Source organism: Apium graveolens, chromosome 2, assembly GCF_009905375.1.
Source record: "Apium graveolens cultivar Ventura chromosome 2, ASM990537v1, whole genome shotgun sequence".
Taxonomy (NCBI): Eukaryota; Viridiplantae; Streptophyta; class Magnoliopsida; order Apiales; family Apiaceae; genus Apium; species Apium graveolens.
The window spans coordinates 45,055,498-45,072,032 of NC_133648.1; the positions used below are offsets into that span (position 1 = coordinate 45,055,498).

A 16,535-nucleotide genomic window follows, 5' to 3' on the forward strand; every position below is an offset into this window, starting at 1 on the left:
GAGTTCTATCAAATCTGTTTTGTTTCACATATTTTGGGATTTCATTCTCTACGTGTACATATTAACCTTATTCAAATCATATTATTCATGCATCCTAAGGTTTTAGGATTTTTAGAAGAATCCACAGCCTAAACTCAAGTTGTTAATTCCGCTCCATCATTTTGTACCGACACTAATATGATCTTAAAAATAGATTTTTAGTAATCATAGACATTTAGAGCATTTTCAATGATATTAGTTAAAATAGTTGGCTAAAATCATATAAATTAATGATTATGTAAAATTTATTGAACCCTTAAGGTTTTTAGGCAATGGTTTTGGATGGTTAAAGATACTCTTAGTTAATTAATTCTTTTATGATCTTAAAAATAGATTTAAGTGATCCGCTTATAAAACTTTGGAGCAAGGGAGAGCATTGATACAACAAACTTTAGGATAAGTTTTATGGAAACACAAACACAAAATCTTGGTAGTATTAAATACATACGAATAGAATAGTACAGAAAGTATGATTCATAACGCAAGATTGGGGGGGGGGGGGCGTTGAAGTTGCGTCCAAAAGAATGTGATAAGGATGTTGAAATGATCATGTAGCCCTGATATATGTAGACACCATACATGGACGGTGGAACGTTATTGTTGCCGTATGGGGAAGAAGTATTTTATATATGAGAATCGTAACTGTCAGTCGGTTATCATCGATACATACATATATATATATATATATATATATATAATTGTCATTTCTCAACAATATTGGACACCATGCACTCGCCTTCTTTCTGACTTGTAAGTTGTAATAAACTACAGTCTGTAGTCTCAACTTGTGTCCTTCTGCTGGATCAAAGCTAAAAAGGAGAGAAGCCTAAATTTAAAATATATACATATATATATATATATACATATATATATTTACCTCATGTTAGTTAAATGTCATGATACCTTCTAAAACTCACTTATGCTTCAAGGGACGGAATGAAAGTAAATTTGTGAACAAAATTTGAGTTGGAAAATATTACAGTATGTAGGAAAGAGGGACAAAAGAGAGTGTCTGCTAGCTGAGGGAAAATAAATAGGAAGATGAAATGAACATTTGTTCTTGAATAAGTGAAATTGATCTCTATATAAGTTTGTTTGAGTCTGAGAAATGTACACGTACATGAAAATTGTGTTTCTTTAATTGAATTACTATACTTCCAAACTTATCTTGTATTTGACAAGTTTCGAATTCTTAATTTCCCATGTTATAAAACAGACGAGGTCGATAATGATAGACTAAAAAATCTGGCAAGTGACAATCCGGATGTTTGAAAATAGTTCCTCTGTCCTATTTAAATTGTTTTAATTTGATTTTTTTTTTGGTAAAATTGACTAATTGCTTATTGCATGTTATTAAGCACTAACATTCAAAAATTTCAAAAGGAACTTTCAGATAGTACACTATTGAACATACGTGAAAACACTGTGTTTAATTTAGTTTGGTATAGATTAAAGAATGCACCCTGAAATCTGAATCACAGAGATTTTAACAAGTGTACAAGTACAACCATGCTAGTGGATTACACGCATCCTCATGCTTTAAAAACCGAAAATAGTGATCAACCAACACAAATCTGGTATTTTTTGCTGCTATTTGTTTCAATAATTTTGCCACTCAACCCTTTTTTCCTGTAACAAATCTTGGAACAAATAATATTGAAAGAGAAAAAAGTGAAAGAAAAAAAAATTTAAATAAAATTTTAAAACATGCGGTAGCTACCAGCTAAATGCAATGGCACTTTCTCATGAAATTAGGACCCCTACTAATTAATGAAGGAGACCCATATTAGTGCAATTTAGGCATGACATATGGGAGTGACAAAGTCCAGTAGTACTAATGCAGCTTTCACCTACTATAAATATTGATATTAATGCCAACTATTTTCCCCCTTTCCTTCTTTCTGGTAGTTGCAGCAGCTAGCTTCTTTCAACAAGGTACCCATACCATAACTTTGATCATTGTTGGTATTCTTTTTATAATATTCACTCTCACTTGTTAGACATCATTTGTTGTTTGTGAATTATTGGATATAGCAGAAGGGTTTTGCTGCATGAGAAGATGAAAACTCAGGAGAATAAGACTTTAGGTGATCAACTGGATGATGAAAATGCATGCCAGAGGGAGATTTTCATCCCACTTCACGCGGTACAAAATTTTCTTCATATTTGGTTTTTCTCTTTTTTTTTGGTATTCATATTGTTTTTCGGTTTTTATTTATGTATATTAAAGGCATATTTGTAAGATCAGGGCAAGAATACTTACTTGCTTAATGTTAAGAACATATGGCTCTCAGGTCTATAGAAGTGGTCTATAAGAGGATTGGTTTTTCGATCCATAAAGAATTTAGCGGTGCAGCTTGTTGCTCATCTCTAATTTGACTTACATCTCGGTTCAATATGAGTATTATACAAAGAAGAGTTGAAATTTCCTTCTGCTCTGGAGGGGATAGAGTTGTTTGTAGGAGTTCCACTTTGAAACTTTAAGATATTTCCAGACTCCAGATTCAACTCCACAAAGTACTGACATGCGCTATATGAAATAGTCTTAGTTTAGTGGAGTTTTTCTGGTAATCCTTGTGTCACTTGTTATGTGTGTCAACCATCACAAATATGATTCCTTTTGCTGAAAGGAGTACTTATTAGATGTGATCGCACCGAGTTTCTTTAATCTTTGCTGCCCATATAAAGTTGATTGCAACTTTAATGAAGGGTCTGGCATTAGGTAGGATGATATGGGATTAGTTTTTAAGATTAGCTTGTTGTCAAACAACAGAGTATTTGCAATCTTTTTTGTGAAGTGTATTTGAAGCACTAGAGAAAGCCTTCACCGATTTTGGTGATTAATGTTTTTACATGATATTAAAACCCTTGTGCAGTGGCAGAAGACACAGCTGCGTAAGTTAATTTTCCCTTTTGTCATAGATATGAAGTGCGAATGGTAAAAATTAATTGAGCACTTTCTGGGAAGTGAAATTATATGCAGTTGTTTGAAGAGAAGAGAAGAGAAAAGAAAATGAACCTGAAAAAAAAACAAATCTTTACTTCATAGCTTGGTTTTTTTTGCTAAACCATAGCTTGTTGCTTTGAATAGATTAAGTTAATTATTCATCTTTAGGATCCCTAAGAATTGCCAAAAAGCTTGCAGAGACCTCAAGAAACCTGTTGAACTGACAAAGGATTTTGTGCACATTCATTACGGATCGTTTTATCTTCAGTTTGTATGTTTTTCAACTGATAAAAAACCTTGACAGTAATGCAACTATATCTTGCGATTAATAATTGAACTTTAATTTATTGGGACGCTGATGAACAATATTTGTGCAGGGAAATTTGCTCATGTAGAAAAAATAACTAACTAATGAGATTAAAAATATATATATAGAATGACATGTCTATAAACAAAGTTCCTGCATATTTATCCTCTGTAAATTTGGGGGATTGCTACAATTTAGTGTTCTATATGCAGACTTCATCCTAGCTGAAGCAAAAAATATGCTTGCATAAAGTTGATGCCTGTCATTTGATTAAAGACCAGGAATAACATTTTTATGAAAATCTAATAACATGGTCCTTCATATTATTGTTTAAGAGTTGGTGTTAAAACGCAAAATGACCTGACATTTTAATTTATGTTAGAACTATCCTGAACACTTAATTATATACCTTGTTATGCTGCAACTGAACTTTCTGCTATGAAATGCTAATTATCTGTCTGTTTCATATGCTTTTAATATGAATAATGTTTTTTCTGTTTCATTCTAATATAGCTCAACTCATCATCTGGATCGAGTCAAGAAGTACCACACAATAAGCAATTAAGGAAGCCAAATCTTGTGTCTGAGATGGGAGCAAGAAATCAGGAAATTTCCTCTCAGGATTTTGTTCAGATAAAAATGCCACCCTCTCCTACTCCCACCCTTAAGAAAGTTAATATTCTAACAAAGCCTAGTCCTTCTAATACAAAAATGAATACATCTCCTGGTCCATCCTTGCCCAAAGCTAAATCATCCACCAAACATATTCTTCCAAAGCGGAGCGTCAAGTACAAAGTTTCTAGTTCAGATATGGAGAAACCTTCCAATCTAGCTCATGGTGAACCATCTGATAAACCTTCTATTTTAAGATCTTGGTCACTTTCAAAGATATTTACTCCAAGGATGAATAGGACATCGTCTCTACCTATTCCTCCAATTGCTTGTGCAAATTCAGAAACCATTTCTGGAGGAGACTTACTGCCTGTAAGTTCAGTTCTTCGTGCAAACTCAGAATCCATAAGTGGAGGAAACTTAGTACCGGTAGCTTTACTTGCTCATGCAAATTCAGAAACCACAAACGGGGGAAACTTACTACCTGCAAATCCAATATCTCGTGCAAACTCAGAAACCATATATGGATCAAACTTTATTGGTTCACAAAATGTAAGTGATCAACAAATTAGATTTGCTCTTAGTTTGCTTATTCTTTAATTATTAATTTTACTAGGTTCAAGTCATCATCTTGGCATATTTATGTTCTTGTTGAGTAATTTGGTTTCTACTCCGTACTTTATCATGCAAAAAGCAACTGTTGCAAGAAATATAAAAGGAAAGTGTTTGGTTACTTGTCTTTACATCAGTCCCCCTCCCAAATTATCATTTACATGGTAGGAAGCACAAGTGAGTAGGTTTATTAGTGAACTCAAAAATCATGAACAGGGTTCCTATTCCATATCTGTTGATTAGTCATCAGCTGTTGTTGTCTTCTTCAGGATTTTGGTTCATGATTAGGTCCACTTACATGCTATAGTAACTTTAACTTGTCTCATTCTTTTTTTAGCCAAATAACTTGTTTCATTCTTGTGTATAGACCAAAGGAGCTCACGGTCACATAGCTCGGTCACTTTCAGTTCCTTCTTTAAACAAAGATGCAAGCACAAGGAAAATGGATTCGTTTATCCGTGTACTTCCATCACCTCATACAAGAGACATAAATCATACATCAACTACAGCCACAGCAGGAGATGATGGTAGGCTGCTGTCTCTAATGTCTTACATCACGTCATGTTTGCAAATTCTTGAGTTATAAATTTCTCCGGTCTTTGTTTAATATATTGACTGCAGATAGGAGATCAGCCTTTATTGACTTTACCAGCTAATAGAAGTTCATTTTCACCTCCTCAAGGGCAAGGGGCACTTAACACTTCCCTTACCTTGTGAGTCAGATATCAGACCAGTTCTCCAAGTCCATACTAATAACTATTACTACTCCATAACTAGTTTTTTATTTCAAAAAAAGAGAGCCTATTTCAGTTGATAGTTTACGGAATGACTTGATTTCCTCGACATCTACTACCAAACTGTAGTTTAATTGTCAGGACATAGTCACATATATAGATACAGTTTACCAAAAACTCCTTTCTCTGGAGGTACTTATGATAATAATTGTAAATGAATCAATAAATTGGAGTGGTAAATGGGACTTTCTAGAGTAACAGAGGAAAGTTTTATTTAAACAAAGTTCTGTCTTTTCTCCCACCAGATTACTATTGCACACTCTGGTTTAATTTAAAAATTGGATAAATGTAATCCACGATCATGTTGTTTGGCATGAAACTCGCATTTCTTGAGATCATTATTATTAATAATTACGCTATTGTTCAGAAAATAATGAGACTGATGGTGAAGATATACCGGAAGAAGAGGCTGTTTGTAGAATTTGCCTGGTTGAAGTATGTGAAGGTGGAGAGACCCTCAAGTTGGAATGCAAGTGCAAAGGTGAACTTGCTTTGGCTCACCAGGAATGCGCTATAAAGTGGTTTAGCATAAAAGGTTGCAAAACCTGTGAAGTATGCAAACATGAAGTTAAAAATCTGCCTGTCAAGCTCTTACGGGTTCAAAGTATCCAAAATCGAATTACTCCAGCAATTAGAACCCCCTATATGGAAGTTAATGGATTCAGGTAAATGGTTATAAATTTATATTGTTTCCAGATAACTAAGTCAAATGATGCACGTTACGATGAATTATGATAGATTATTTACATGATTACATCCCAGCAAAATTTATATGTGATGCATTAACAACTAAATATTCTTCACTTTGCAGTGAATTTTACAGGGTTTGGGAAGAGGTACCAATTCTTGTCATTGTCAGCGTGCTACTGTACTTCTGTTTTCTTGAGGAACTTCTGGTATGAGCTGTTACAAATACAACTTGATAATCACATATGCCACAGCTTTTCTCTAATATGTCATCTTTGTATTTACAGATAGAAACCACTGACATGAAAATGGGTTCAGTAGCTCTATCTATTCCATTTTCTTGTATACTTGGTTTCCTTGCTGCCATGACCTCTTCAACCATGGGTACGCCTCAATAATAATATAAAAAAAAGTACTATTTTACATTTATATTATACGTATATGTTATCGATGCATGTTTATTCTAAAATTCTTTTAATGTAATCCAACTTTTGTTTATTCTAAAATTCTTTTAATGTAATCCAACTTTTGTGCTCCGTGTACTAACCTAAGACCTCTTAATTTTGCGCAGTCAAGGGAAGGTTTGTTTGGCTTTACGCATCAATTCAATTTGCACTCGTGATTATATTTGCACACCTTTTCTTTTTCATGGTAAAAATTAATCTGCTCCTAAATGCATATTGTGAATTTCCACGAGGAGATAGCCATGTAAACTTATATGAATCTTAGAGAGCAACGGTGTAATTCTTTCCTCTTTTACTTGTTGATATACAGGTACACAAGGAACCGATTCTGTTGATTATTCTAGCAACATTTGCCGGATTTGGTGTTGCAATGGGAGGTAGCATTATTCTTTTCGAGCTCCTTAAATGGAGAACAAGGTTGCATGTCTCATCAAGTTAGGGCCACAATATTCTTTTGAAACAAGAAAACAGAAATAGATTTTCTAGAAACTGTAAGGACGGTAAAACAAAGATACAAGTCTCATTTGGTTTTTCTTCTAAAGAATGAATCAGTGATGTTGCAGCTGGAGTTAAGTATACATTCTATTATCAGAAAGAAAAAGTAAAAAAAAAAAGAAGAAGATCAAGTGTTCTACTATGGAGTGTGAGATATATAGGCTTGTAAATTTCCTGCGACTTTGTATTGTTAATAGCATCTGTCTAGTAAGTGAAGAGTTAATTAAGATGCTGGGTACGTCTATGATAATGATTATTTTTCTAGAGTCGGGGAAATTATTCTCTATTTTTTGAAGTTTGGGTAATGTTTGTATATTTTACAATCGGTTGATCCACAAGTATGTTTGATTTGAATCGATTTGTGTTCTTGTTTCTTAGTATTCCTTTGTAAAATATTAAATTTCAGTACTGACTCGATGCTTTCCATATGCTTGACAGCTTGAGTGTGATTGACAATGTTCATTTCTACTTACATGTAAATCTAAACATGTTCAGTTCACTGAACTTGCATGTCAAAATAAGCTAATTTGGGTTGTAAGTTGTGCTTGTGTACTTGTACAAATTACAGAGCTAGATGGTTCTTCTTGCAACTGGGTACTTCCTGTATATTGTGAATTTCTGATGCGCTTGCTTTTTTATTAATTAGATATTTATAATCATCAAGGCGTAAAAGTATATAACTGTTATAGCAAGGCTATTGTACCAGGAGTACTTTAGTAAAATCATGTCATTCAGTTTAGGCGGGAAATTCTCTTAGAGTTTGTTATTCACTTTTTCAATGTATAAAGCTTGGATTGTTGCTGTAGAATTCATTATGAATGAAAATGTTAAAATCTTAATCTCTCATCTCTCTCTCTTTCTCTCTTTCTTTATTTCTTTCATATCTCTGTCAATTCTTCTTAATCGTTTTGTTCATTTAGCTCCATTAGAGCTTGATTATAGCCGATTAAGTTGTTAATTTGATTGTAAAGATTGATAACAAGATCTTAAATCTTTATCATTCAAGATCTTGAATCTTTATCATTGATCTTGATCTTGAATTTTCAGACTATGAGATTGAAAGGCATATCTGTGGGAAAACCCGTACACATTTTGGTGGATTCTGGTAGTACACACAATTTCTTGGACATTAACTTTGCTAAGCAATTGAGCTGTAAGGTGGAAGAGGTCACAACACAGGCAATTACTGTAGCAGATGGTAATCACATTGTTTGCAAGAATGTCTATTAAGTATTTTGCTGGATTATGAATGGTAAGCAGTTTACAACAGAAGTGATGTTAATTCTTTTGGAAAGTTCTGATATGGTCTTAGGAATTCAGTGGCTTTCAATATTGGGATCAGTCTATTGGGACTTTAAGAAACTGAAAATGGACTTTATCCTTGATGATGAACAAATATGTTTAAAAGGTATTCCTCAGAGGAATGTTAAGGTAATTGAAGGGCAGCCTTCTATCAAACTTATGCAGAATGCTGCTCACTGTTGTCTAATCCAAGTTAGATCACTATCTTCAGTACTTCTATGCAATACTGAAGTACAATCAGAGTTGGAGTCACCAGTAGCTACCTCCGTGGAAGATTGCAAGGAGTTTCAGAACTTAAAACAGACATATGCATCTGTATTTGATGAACCTAAGGATCTACCACCAAGTGAATATCAGGCCATACAGGTATCTTTTGAAACAAAGGGATATTATTGAACAGCTTATTCAAGAAATGCTGGAAAAAGGTATAATTCAGGATAGCTCTTCACCTTTTACTTCTCTAGTGGTTTTGGTAAGGAAAAAGGATGGTACTTGGAGGTTATGCATAGATTATAGGGAACTTAAAAGGAAAACTATCAAGGATAAGTTCCTTAATTCTGTAATTGATGAGCTTATTGATGAACTGTCAGGTGCTAAAATTTTCAGTAAACTGGATTTTAGGTCAGGGTATCATCAATTAAGGCTGCATCCTGATGATGTGTTTAAAACTGCATTCAAAACACACATTGGACACTATGAATTTTCGGTCATGCCTTTTGGCTTAATCAATGCTCCTGCTTCATTTCAAAATTGGATGAATGCTATTTTCAGGCCATTATTAAGGAAATGTGTTTTAGTATTCTTTGATGATGTGTTGGTATATAGTAAGAATACTTAAGAGCATTTGTTACACTTGGAAGCAGTATTGCAACTGATGAGTAAAAATTGATGGAGTTTTATGTAGAAAATAAGAAACTAGTTAATGTAGGAGAGAAGAGAAACACATTTCTATGAATAGACTTCATAATTATAAATCTGCAGAACTGAACTTTTATACAATAACTATGCTAACTGCTAATCTAAAGATAAGGAACTGCCTATAACTTCCTCCTAAAATCAACCATAACTACTAGATAGTTACAATCCTACAACTGCTACTAAGTTATTTATTTAAACATTCATAATAACTAAGAAATTATAGATAATATATGAATTCCAGCATGGTTGTTGCAGCAACTTAAGTATAAATTTTCAACACTCCTCCTTACTTTGGTTGCTGCAAACTCCAAGTTTCTTTCTAAGAAACTCAAACTTACTTCTTGGCAGAGCCTTTGTAAATATGTCAGCTAGCTGAAGATCAGACTTGCAATATTTTAAATCAACTAACCCTTCTTTCTGCACTTCTCTAAGAAAGAATAACTTAATGTTGAAGTGCTTAGTTTTATCATGAAAAACAGGATTGTGAGAGATAGCAATTGCTGCTTGATTATCAACAAACACTTCTGTCCTTCCTTCTTGTTTCATATTTAAATCCAGTAACACTTTTCGTAACCACAAAGCCTCATTTACAGCAGCACCAGCAGCAATGAATTCGGCTTCTGCTGTTGACTGTGCTACAGTATTCTGCTTCTTGCAACACCATGAGAACACATTTGAACCCAACTTTGAACAATAACCAGTGGTACTTTTCATGTCATCAAGTGAACCTGCCCAATCACTATCCGAATAGACCTGCAAAATGCAGTCTTGATCTGCTCGAAATTTGATTCCATAATCCAGCGTCCCTCTCACATATCGAAGGACTCGTTTAGCAGTTTTAAGATGTGTTTCAGTTGCACAATTTGTAAATCTAGATAAGAGACTTACAGCATGCAATATATCAGGTCTCGTAGACGTTAGATACATCAAACAACCAATTAGACTTCTGTAAAAACTTTCATCAATTTTCTCGGCTTCATCTTCTTTCATCAACTTCTCTTTTTGGGACATTGGAGTATCCACACTCTTGCAATCATCCATTCTGAATTTGTTGAGAATTTCCTTAGCATACTTTCGCTGAGAAATAAACACTTCTCCTTTTTTCTGCTTTATTTCCATTCCCAAAAAATAAGCCATCTCTCCCAAATCTGTCATCTCAAAGGTGTGTTTTATATCCTCTTTGAACATGTTTACAAGTTCTTCGTTGCTTCCTGTAATCAATAAATCATCCACATACAATGAAACAACGACAAAATCAATTTCATCACCTTTAACATAAAGAGTAGCTTCATTTAAACTTCTCTTAAAACCGAGTTTCATCAAGTATTCATCGATTCTGCTGTTCCAACTTCGAGGGGCCTGTTTAAGGCCATACAAGGCTTTCTTAAGCAAGTACACATAATCTTCTTTTCCTTTTACAACAAATCCCTCGGGCTGCTCGACATATATCTCCTCCTCTAGAACGCCATTCAAGAATGCTGATTTAACATCAAGATGATAGATTTTCCAGCCCTTTTGTGCAGCCATAGCAAGTAACAGCCTTATGGTATCTAATCTCGCAACAGGAGCGAAAGTGTCAGAAAAATCAACTCCAAATATTTGAGCATACCCTTTAACAACGAGTCTAGCTTTATGTTTATTGATCGAGCCATCTGGATTTAACTTTGTTCGGAATACCCATTTCACTCCAATCACTTTCCGGTTAGTTGGTCTTTTCACCAAGGTCCAAGTTTCATTTTTTTTGATCATCTTGATCTCTTCATGCATAGCATTAATCCATTCAAGATTCTTCTTAGCTTCCCAAAAACTTGCAGGTTCAAGTATTGCAACATTGCATTTTTGATAAATATCAGAAAGAGATCTCATACCTCGAACAGGAATGTCATCAACCAATTCATCTTCATTAAGCTGTAATTTTGAAACTTGGTTTGGAAACTGAACTGCTTGTTTATCCTTCCAGTCCCATTCATCATTTTCCATGAAATGAACATCTCTGCTTATCAAAATCTTCTTGGTATTTGGTTGGAAGATTCTATAAGCAGATTTAGAATGTGTGCTATAGCCAATAAATACTCCTGCCTCGGCCTTTTTATCAAGCTTGTCCCTTTTTATTTGAGGAATATACACAAAGCATAAACATCCAAATACTTTTAAATTTTCTAAAGAAGGTTTGTAACCATACCAGATTTCATATGGAGTTTTTCCGGAAACAGCTTTTGTAGGAAGCCTGTTGAGGAGATAAACTGCAGTGTGTGTAGCTTCTGCCCAATATTCCCTTGGCAAGTTCTTTTCAAACAACAAACATCTTGACATTTCTGTTATGGTACGATTCTTTCTCTCGCTGACTCCATTTTGTTGCGGAGTATACGGAGCTGTGAGTTGATGATCGATTCCTGTCTCCTCACAGAAAAAATTAAACTGGTCCGATGTATATTCTTTTCCATTATCAGATCTTAATACTTGGATGTTTTTCCCACTTTGTTTTTCAATCCATTGCTTGAATTTCCAGAACACACCAGCCACTTCTGACTTGAATTTAAGAAAATATATCCAGCACATTCTGGTATAATCATCAATGAAAATCAGATAATACCTACTCCCATTTAGTGATAGAGTTCTGCGAGGTCCAGCAACATCAGTGTGTACCAACTGCAGCTTTTCAATGGCTCTCCAAGTTGATTGCTTGAAAGGAAGTCTAACTTGTTTTCCTTGCTGACAAGCTCTACAATTAGAAATTTCAGATGCAAGACAAGGCAAACCTTGAGCTAATTCGTTCCTTTGCAGATTTACCACAGCTTTATGATTAAAATGGCCAAGTCGTTTATGCCAAATTTCTGTATTGACTTGTGTTGCAGGAAATGCTGCCTGCTCCTCCTCTAAAGGATCAAGTGCAAAACTCTTCGCTTTCATTTTCACTTTGAAGACATCGTTATTCTTTGCATCTCTAATTACACATTGATTTGTTTCAAAAATAATTTTGAAACCTTTTTGAGTCAATTGAACAACACTTAACAAATTCTGACTGATGTTAGGCACAAATAGCACATCTTTAATATATTTTGTACCTGAAGTGCTTTCAAGTGCCACTGTGCCTTTTCCTTCGACTGCAATATATTCTCCATTTCCAATCTTCACTTTTGAAGTCACTGAAGTATCCAAATCCTTAAAAAGCTCACGATTAAACGTCATATGATTGGTACAACCACTGTCAATTAACCACTTGCCACTTGAATGACTAGTTGCAAAGCAAGATGCTACAAAAAGTTGTTCCTCTTCTTCCTCATCAGCCACATCAGCAACTTGAGCAACGTTCTTTTGCTTTATATCCACTTGTGACATTGTGTTACTCCTGCAAATTCTTTGATGGTGTCCCTTTCTCTTACAATTTTCACATTGTTGGTCAGGATTTCGCCAACATTTAAAAGGTGGATGACCCTTTCTGCCACAATGTTTACAAGGAGGGAAATCATATTTTGGTCCCTTACTTGTGTTGGAAAAATCAAAAAATGCAATTCCATTCTTGTTCTTATCATTTCTTGTCCATTGTCTTCCTTGGTTTGATTGAACACTGGCCGGTAACGCACCTTCAACAAACCCTTCAGATCTCATAAGCCTGCGTTGTTCTTGAGCCTGCAAAGCATACATCAATTCTGCCAGACTAATTTTTGACAGGTCCTTTGTATTTTCCAACGAAGAAATAGTAGCTTCAAATCTTTCTGGAAGAGTGACAAGAATTTTTTGGACTAATCTCGAATCTGAAAATTCGGTACCAAGTAATCTTACTTTGTTCGCGATACCAAGTAGTTTGTCACAATACTCTTTCACGGTCTCAGAATCTTTCATCTTCTGGAGTTCAAACTCTCTGATTAGATTTAGGATTTTCATTCCCTTCATTTTCTCATCTCCCTCGTACTCTTTTTTTAGAAAATTCCATATCTCAAAAGCCGATTTCATAGTCATAATTCTGACAAAGATCTCAGCGGAGACTGCAGAAAATAACGTTGCTCTTGCCTTCGATTTTCTGGATTTCCTATCTTTATGCAACCTGATCTGCGCCACGGTTGGATTATCTGTTAATTGAGGAACTTCGTAGTCCTCCTCCACTGCTTCCCATAAATCATTGGCTTCTAGATGAGCCTCCATTCTTGCTGCCCAAACATGGTAACCTTCACCATTGAAAACCGGTGGTGCTAATGAAGTAAATGGGGTTTCTGAATCCATGGAAGAAGAAAAAAAATAAAACTAAAATTTTCAATCACAGGTCCCTCAAGAAGAGGGCTCTGATACCATTTTGATGGAGTTTTATGTAGAAAATAAGAAACTAGTTAATGTAGGAGAGAAGAGAAACACATTTCTATGAATAGACTTCATAATTATAAATCTGCAGAACTGAACTTTTATACAATAACTATGCTAACTGCTAATCTAAAGATAAGGAACTGCCTATAACTTCCTCCTAAAATCAACCATAACTACTAGATAGTTACAATCCTACAACTGCTACTAAGTTATTTATTTAAACATTCATAATAACTAAGAAATTATAGATAATATATGAATTCCAGCATGGTTGTTGCAGCAACTTAAGTATAAATTTTCAACATAAAAATGACATGCATATCAAGCCTAGTAAATGTTTCTTTGTTGTCAAAAAGATTGAATATCTAGGTCATTTCATTTCAGAGAATGGTATAGAAACTGATCCTCAGAAGTTATCTGCTGTTAATAGCTGGCAAATTCCAACCACTGTGAAAGAGTTGAGAGGATTTTTAGGATTGGTTGGCTATTATAGGAAATTTTTAAGGGATTATGCTTTAATTAGCAAGAATTTAACTGATTTGCTTAAGATTGGAGCATTTTAATGGACTGCAGAAGTCAAGATGCTTTTGAAAGATTAAAGAAGGCTCTTACTTCAGCTCTAGTGTTGGTTGTTCCTAAATTTGAAGAAACCTATGTCATAGAGACAGATGCATCTAAGAGGGGAATTGAAGCTGTTTTAATGCAAAGAAATCATCCTTTGGCATTTATCAGTTGGTCATTGGGGCCTAAATGGCAAAAACTGTCAGTTTATGAGATAGAATTATTGGCTATAGTGTTTTCAGTTCAAAAACGGGAGCAATATTTGTCTGGTGGTCATTTTATCATTAAAATGATCAAAAAAGCCTTAAGTGGTTATTACAGCAAAAAGTTTCAACTCCTTTCCAACAATTCTGGTTATCAAAGTTGATTGGCTTTGATTATGAAATTCAATACAAACATGGTAAAGAGAATATAATTGCAGATGCATTGTAAAGGGCAAAAGGAGCTGAAATCCTATGTTTGGCTATATCTGTAGTAGCTTCCAATGTAGAAGATTTAATCAAGGACATCTATAAGGGAGATCAGTGGCTTGAAGACATTTTACAGTGTTTTCAGAGAAATGAGATTATAGAACATTTCTCTTTTTTGGATGGCTTGTTAAGAAAAAACAATAAGATTGTGGTTGGTACTTCAGGACATATTCAGACAACCTTATTAGTTGGCATCAATCATCTGCTGAAGGAGGTCATTCAGGGAGGGATTTGACTTTGAAAAGACTTAAACACTTGTTTTACTGGAAGGGTGTGTTTGTACATGTGACTCAATTCATTCAACATTGTCAGGTCTGTCAAAGGAACAAGGCTGATTTAGCTGCTTATCCTGGCTTACTTCAGCCTTTACCAATTCCAAATGAGGTCTGGACAGACATTTCTATGGATTTCATCACTGGATTGCCTAAATCTCAAGGTAAATCTGTCATATTTGTAGTAGTGGACAGATTGAGCAAATAAGCTCATTTTATGTTATTGGCGCATCCTTATACTGCAGTTGGAGTGTCTCGAGTCTATTTAGACAATGTTTTTAAACTCCATGGATGGCCTAGGTCTATAGTAAGTGACAGAGATAGTGTTTTCTCAGCACATTTTGGCAAGGTCTCTTCTCTATTCATGTTACTGAATTTTTACTCTCATCTGATTACCATCCTGCCACTGATGGCCAAACAGAAGTTGTTAACATGTGTCTTAAAAATTACTTAAGGTGCATGTGTAGCACTAATGAAAAGGATTGGAGTTATTGGCTACCATTATCAGAATGGTGGTACAATACTCACTTTCATACTGCTATCAAGATGACACCCTATGAGGTAGTATATGGCCAGCCCCCTCCATTGCATTTGCCTTATCTACCTGGAAAAGTTTTGAATGATGAGGTTGATAGAAGTTTGCAAAGGAGAGAACAGGTTTTGATTGATCTTAAAGGTCACTTGACTAAGGCTCAACAAAGGATGAAAAGTCAAGCTGATAAGCATAGATCAGACAGGAATTTTTCTGTATATGATTGGGTTTGGTTAAAACTTTCAACCTTATAAACAACAGTCTGTGCAATATGGAGCTAATCATAAGCTTTCTGCAAAGTTTTATGGTCCATTTCAGGTCATTGCTAAAATTGACAAAGTGGCTTACAAATTGAAATTTCCTTCTTCTGTTGGTATACATGATGTCTTTCATGTTTCACAACTCAAAACTTTTCATGGTGACCTTCCTTTAACTGTTACATTACCTACATTCAGAGAATCTGCAGATAAACTTAGAGTGCCTCAAACTATTTTGGATAGAAGGGTTCAGAAGGTTCATATTGTTGTTGAAGTACAATTCTTGGTCCAATGGGAAGGCTTGCCAAGTGACTGAAGCTACTTGGGAGGGGGCTACTACTTTTGTTGATCAATTTCCAGATTTTCCTTATTACTGATGACTTAAGGACAGGTCTTCAAGAATCAGGGAGATGTTATAGCAAGGCTATTGTAACGGGGGTATTTTAGTAAAATCATGTCATTCAGTTTAGGCGGGAAATTCTGTTAGAGTCTGTTATCCACTTTTTCAATGTATAAAGCTTGGCTTGTTGCTGTAGAATTCATTATTAATGAAAATGTTAAAACCTTAATCTCTCATCTCTCTCTCTTTCTTTCTTTCTTTCTTTCTTTCATATCTCTGTCAATTCTTCTTCTTAATCGTTTTGTTCATTTAGCTCCATTAGAGCTTGATCATAGCCGATTAAGTTGTTAATTCGATTGTAAAGATTGATAACAAGATCTTGAATCTTTATCATTCAGGATCTTGAATCTTTATCAATAACTTTTGACAAATTATGATTAGGCAAAAGAATATATAAAAGTTTCGACAAATAGCGGATCCAGATCCCGAGAAGTCAACGAACACAGTTTCATTTAGAGGATCTAATCTTACAGTTTCCTTGTTGTGGAGAAAGTCAAATAGACTTCATTTGCACTACAATTTTCAACTATCAGATTCAGGGGTGAGTCCGGTTAATGAGAATCAGAA

General features: G+C 34.7%; 1 protein-coding gene across 2 annotated transcripts; it reads left to right on the plus strand.

Moving 5' to 3' along the window:
- The first annotated feature begins 1,776 nt into the window (after positions 1–1,776).
- Positions 1,777–7,337, plus strand: LOC141707360 (uncharacterized). 2 transcript variants are annotated; one of them, XM_074510485.1, is made up of 9 exons: positions 1,777–1,974; positions 2,074–2,185; positions 3,807–4,457; positions 4,885–5,044; positions 5,679–5,976; positions 6,123–6,207; positions 6,286–6,382; positions 6,570–6,649; positions 6,773–7,337. In XM_074510485.1, exons 2-9 carry the CDS (start codon positions 2,099–2,101, stop codon positions 6,899–6,901), a joined length of 1,587 nt encoding a protein of 528 aa, XP_074366586.1. In that variant the 5' UTR covers positions 1,777–1,974; positions 2,074–2,098; the 3' UTR covers positions 6,902–7,337. The 2 variants fall into 2 exon arrangements, with proteins under 2 accessions (XP_074366586.1, XP_074366585.1); XM_074510484.1 differs by having other exon boundaries at positions 2,077–2,185.
- The last annotated feature ends 9,198 nt before the right edge of the window (positions 7,338–16,535 follow it).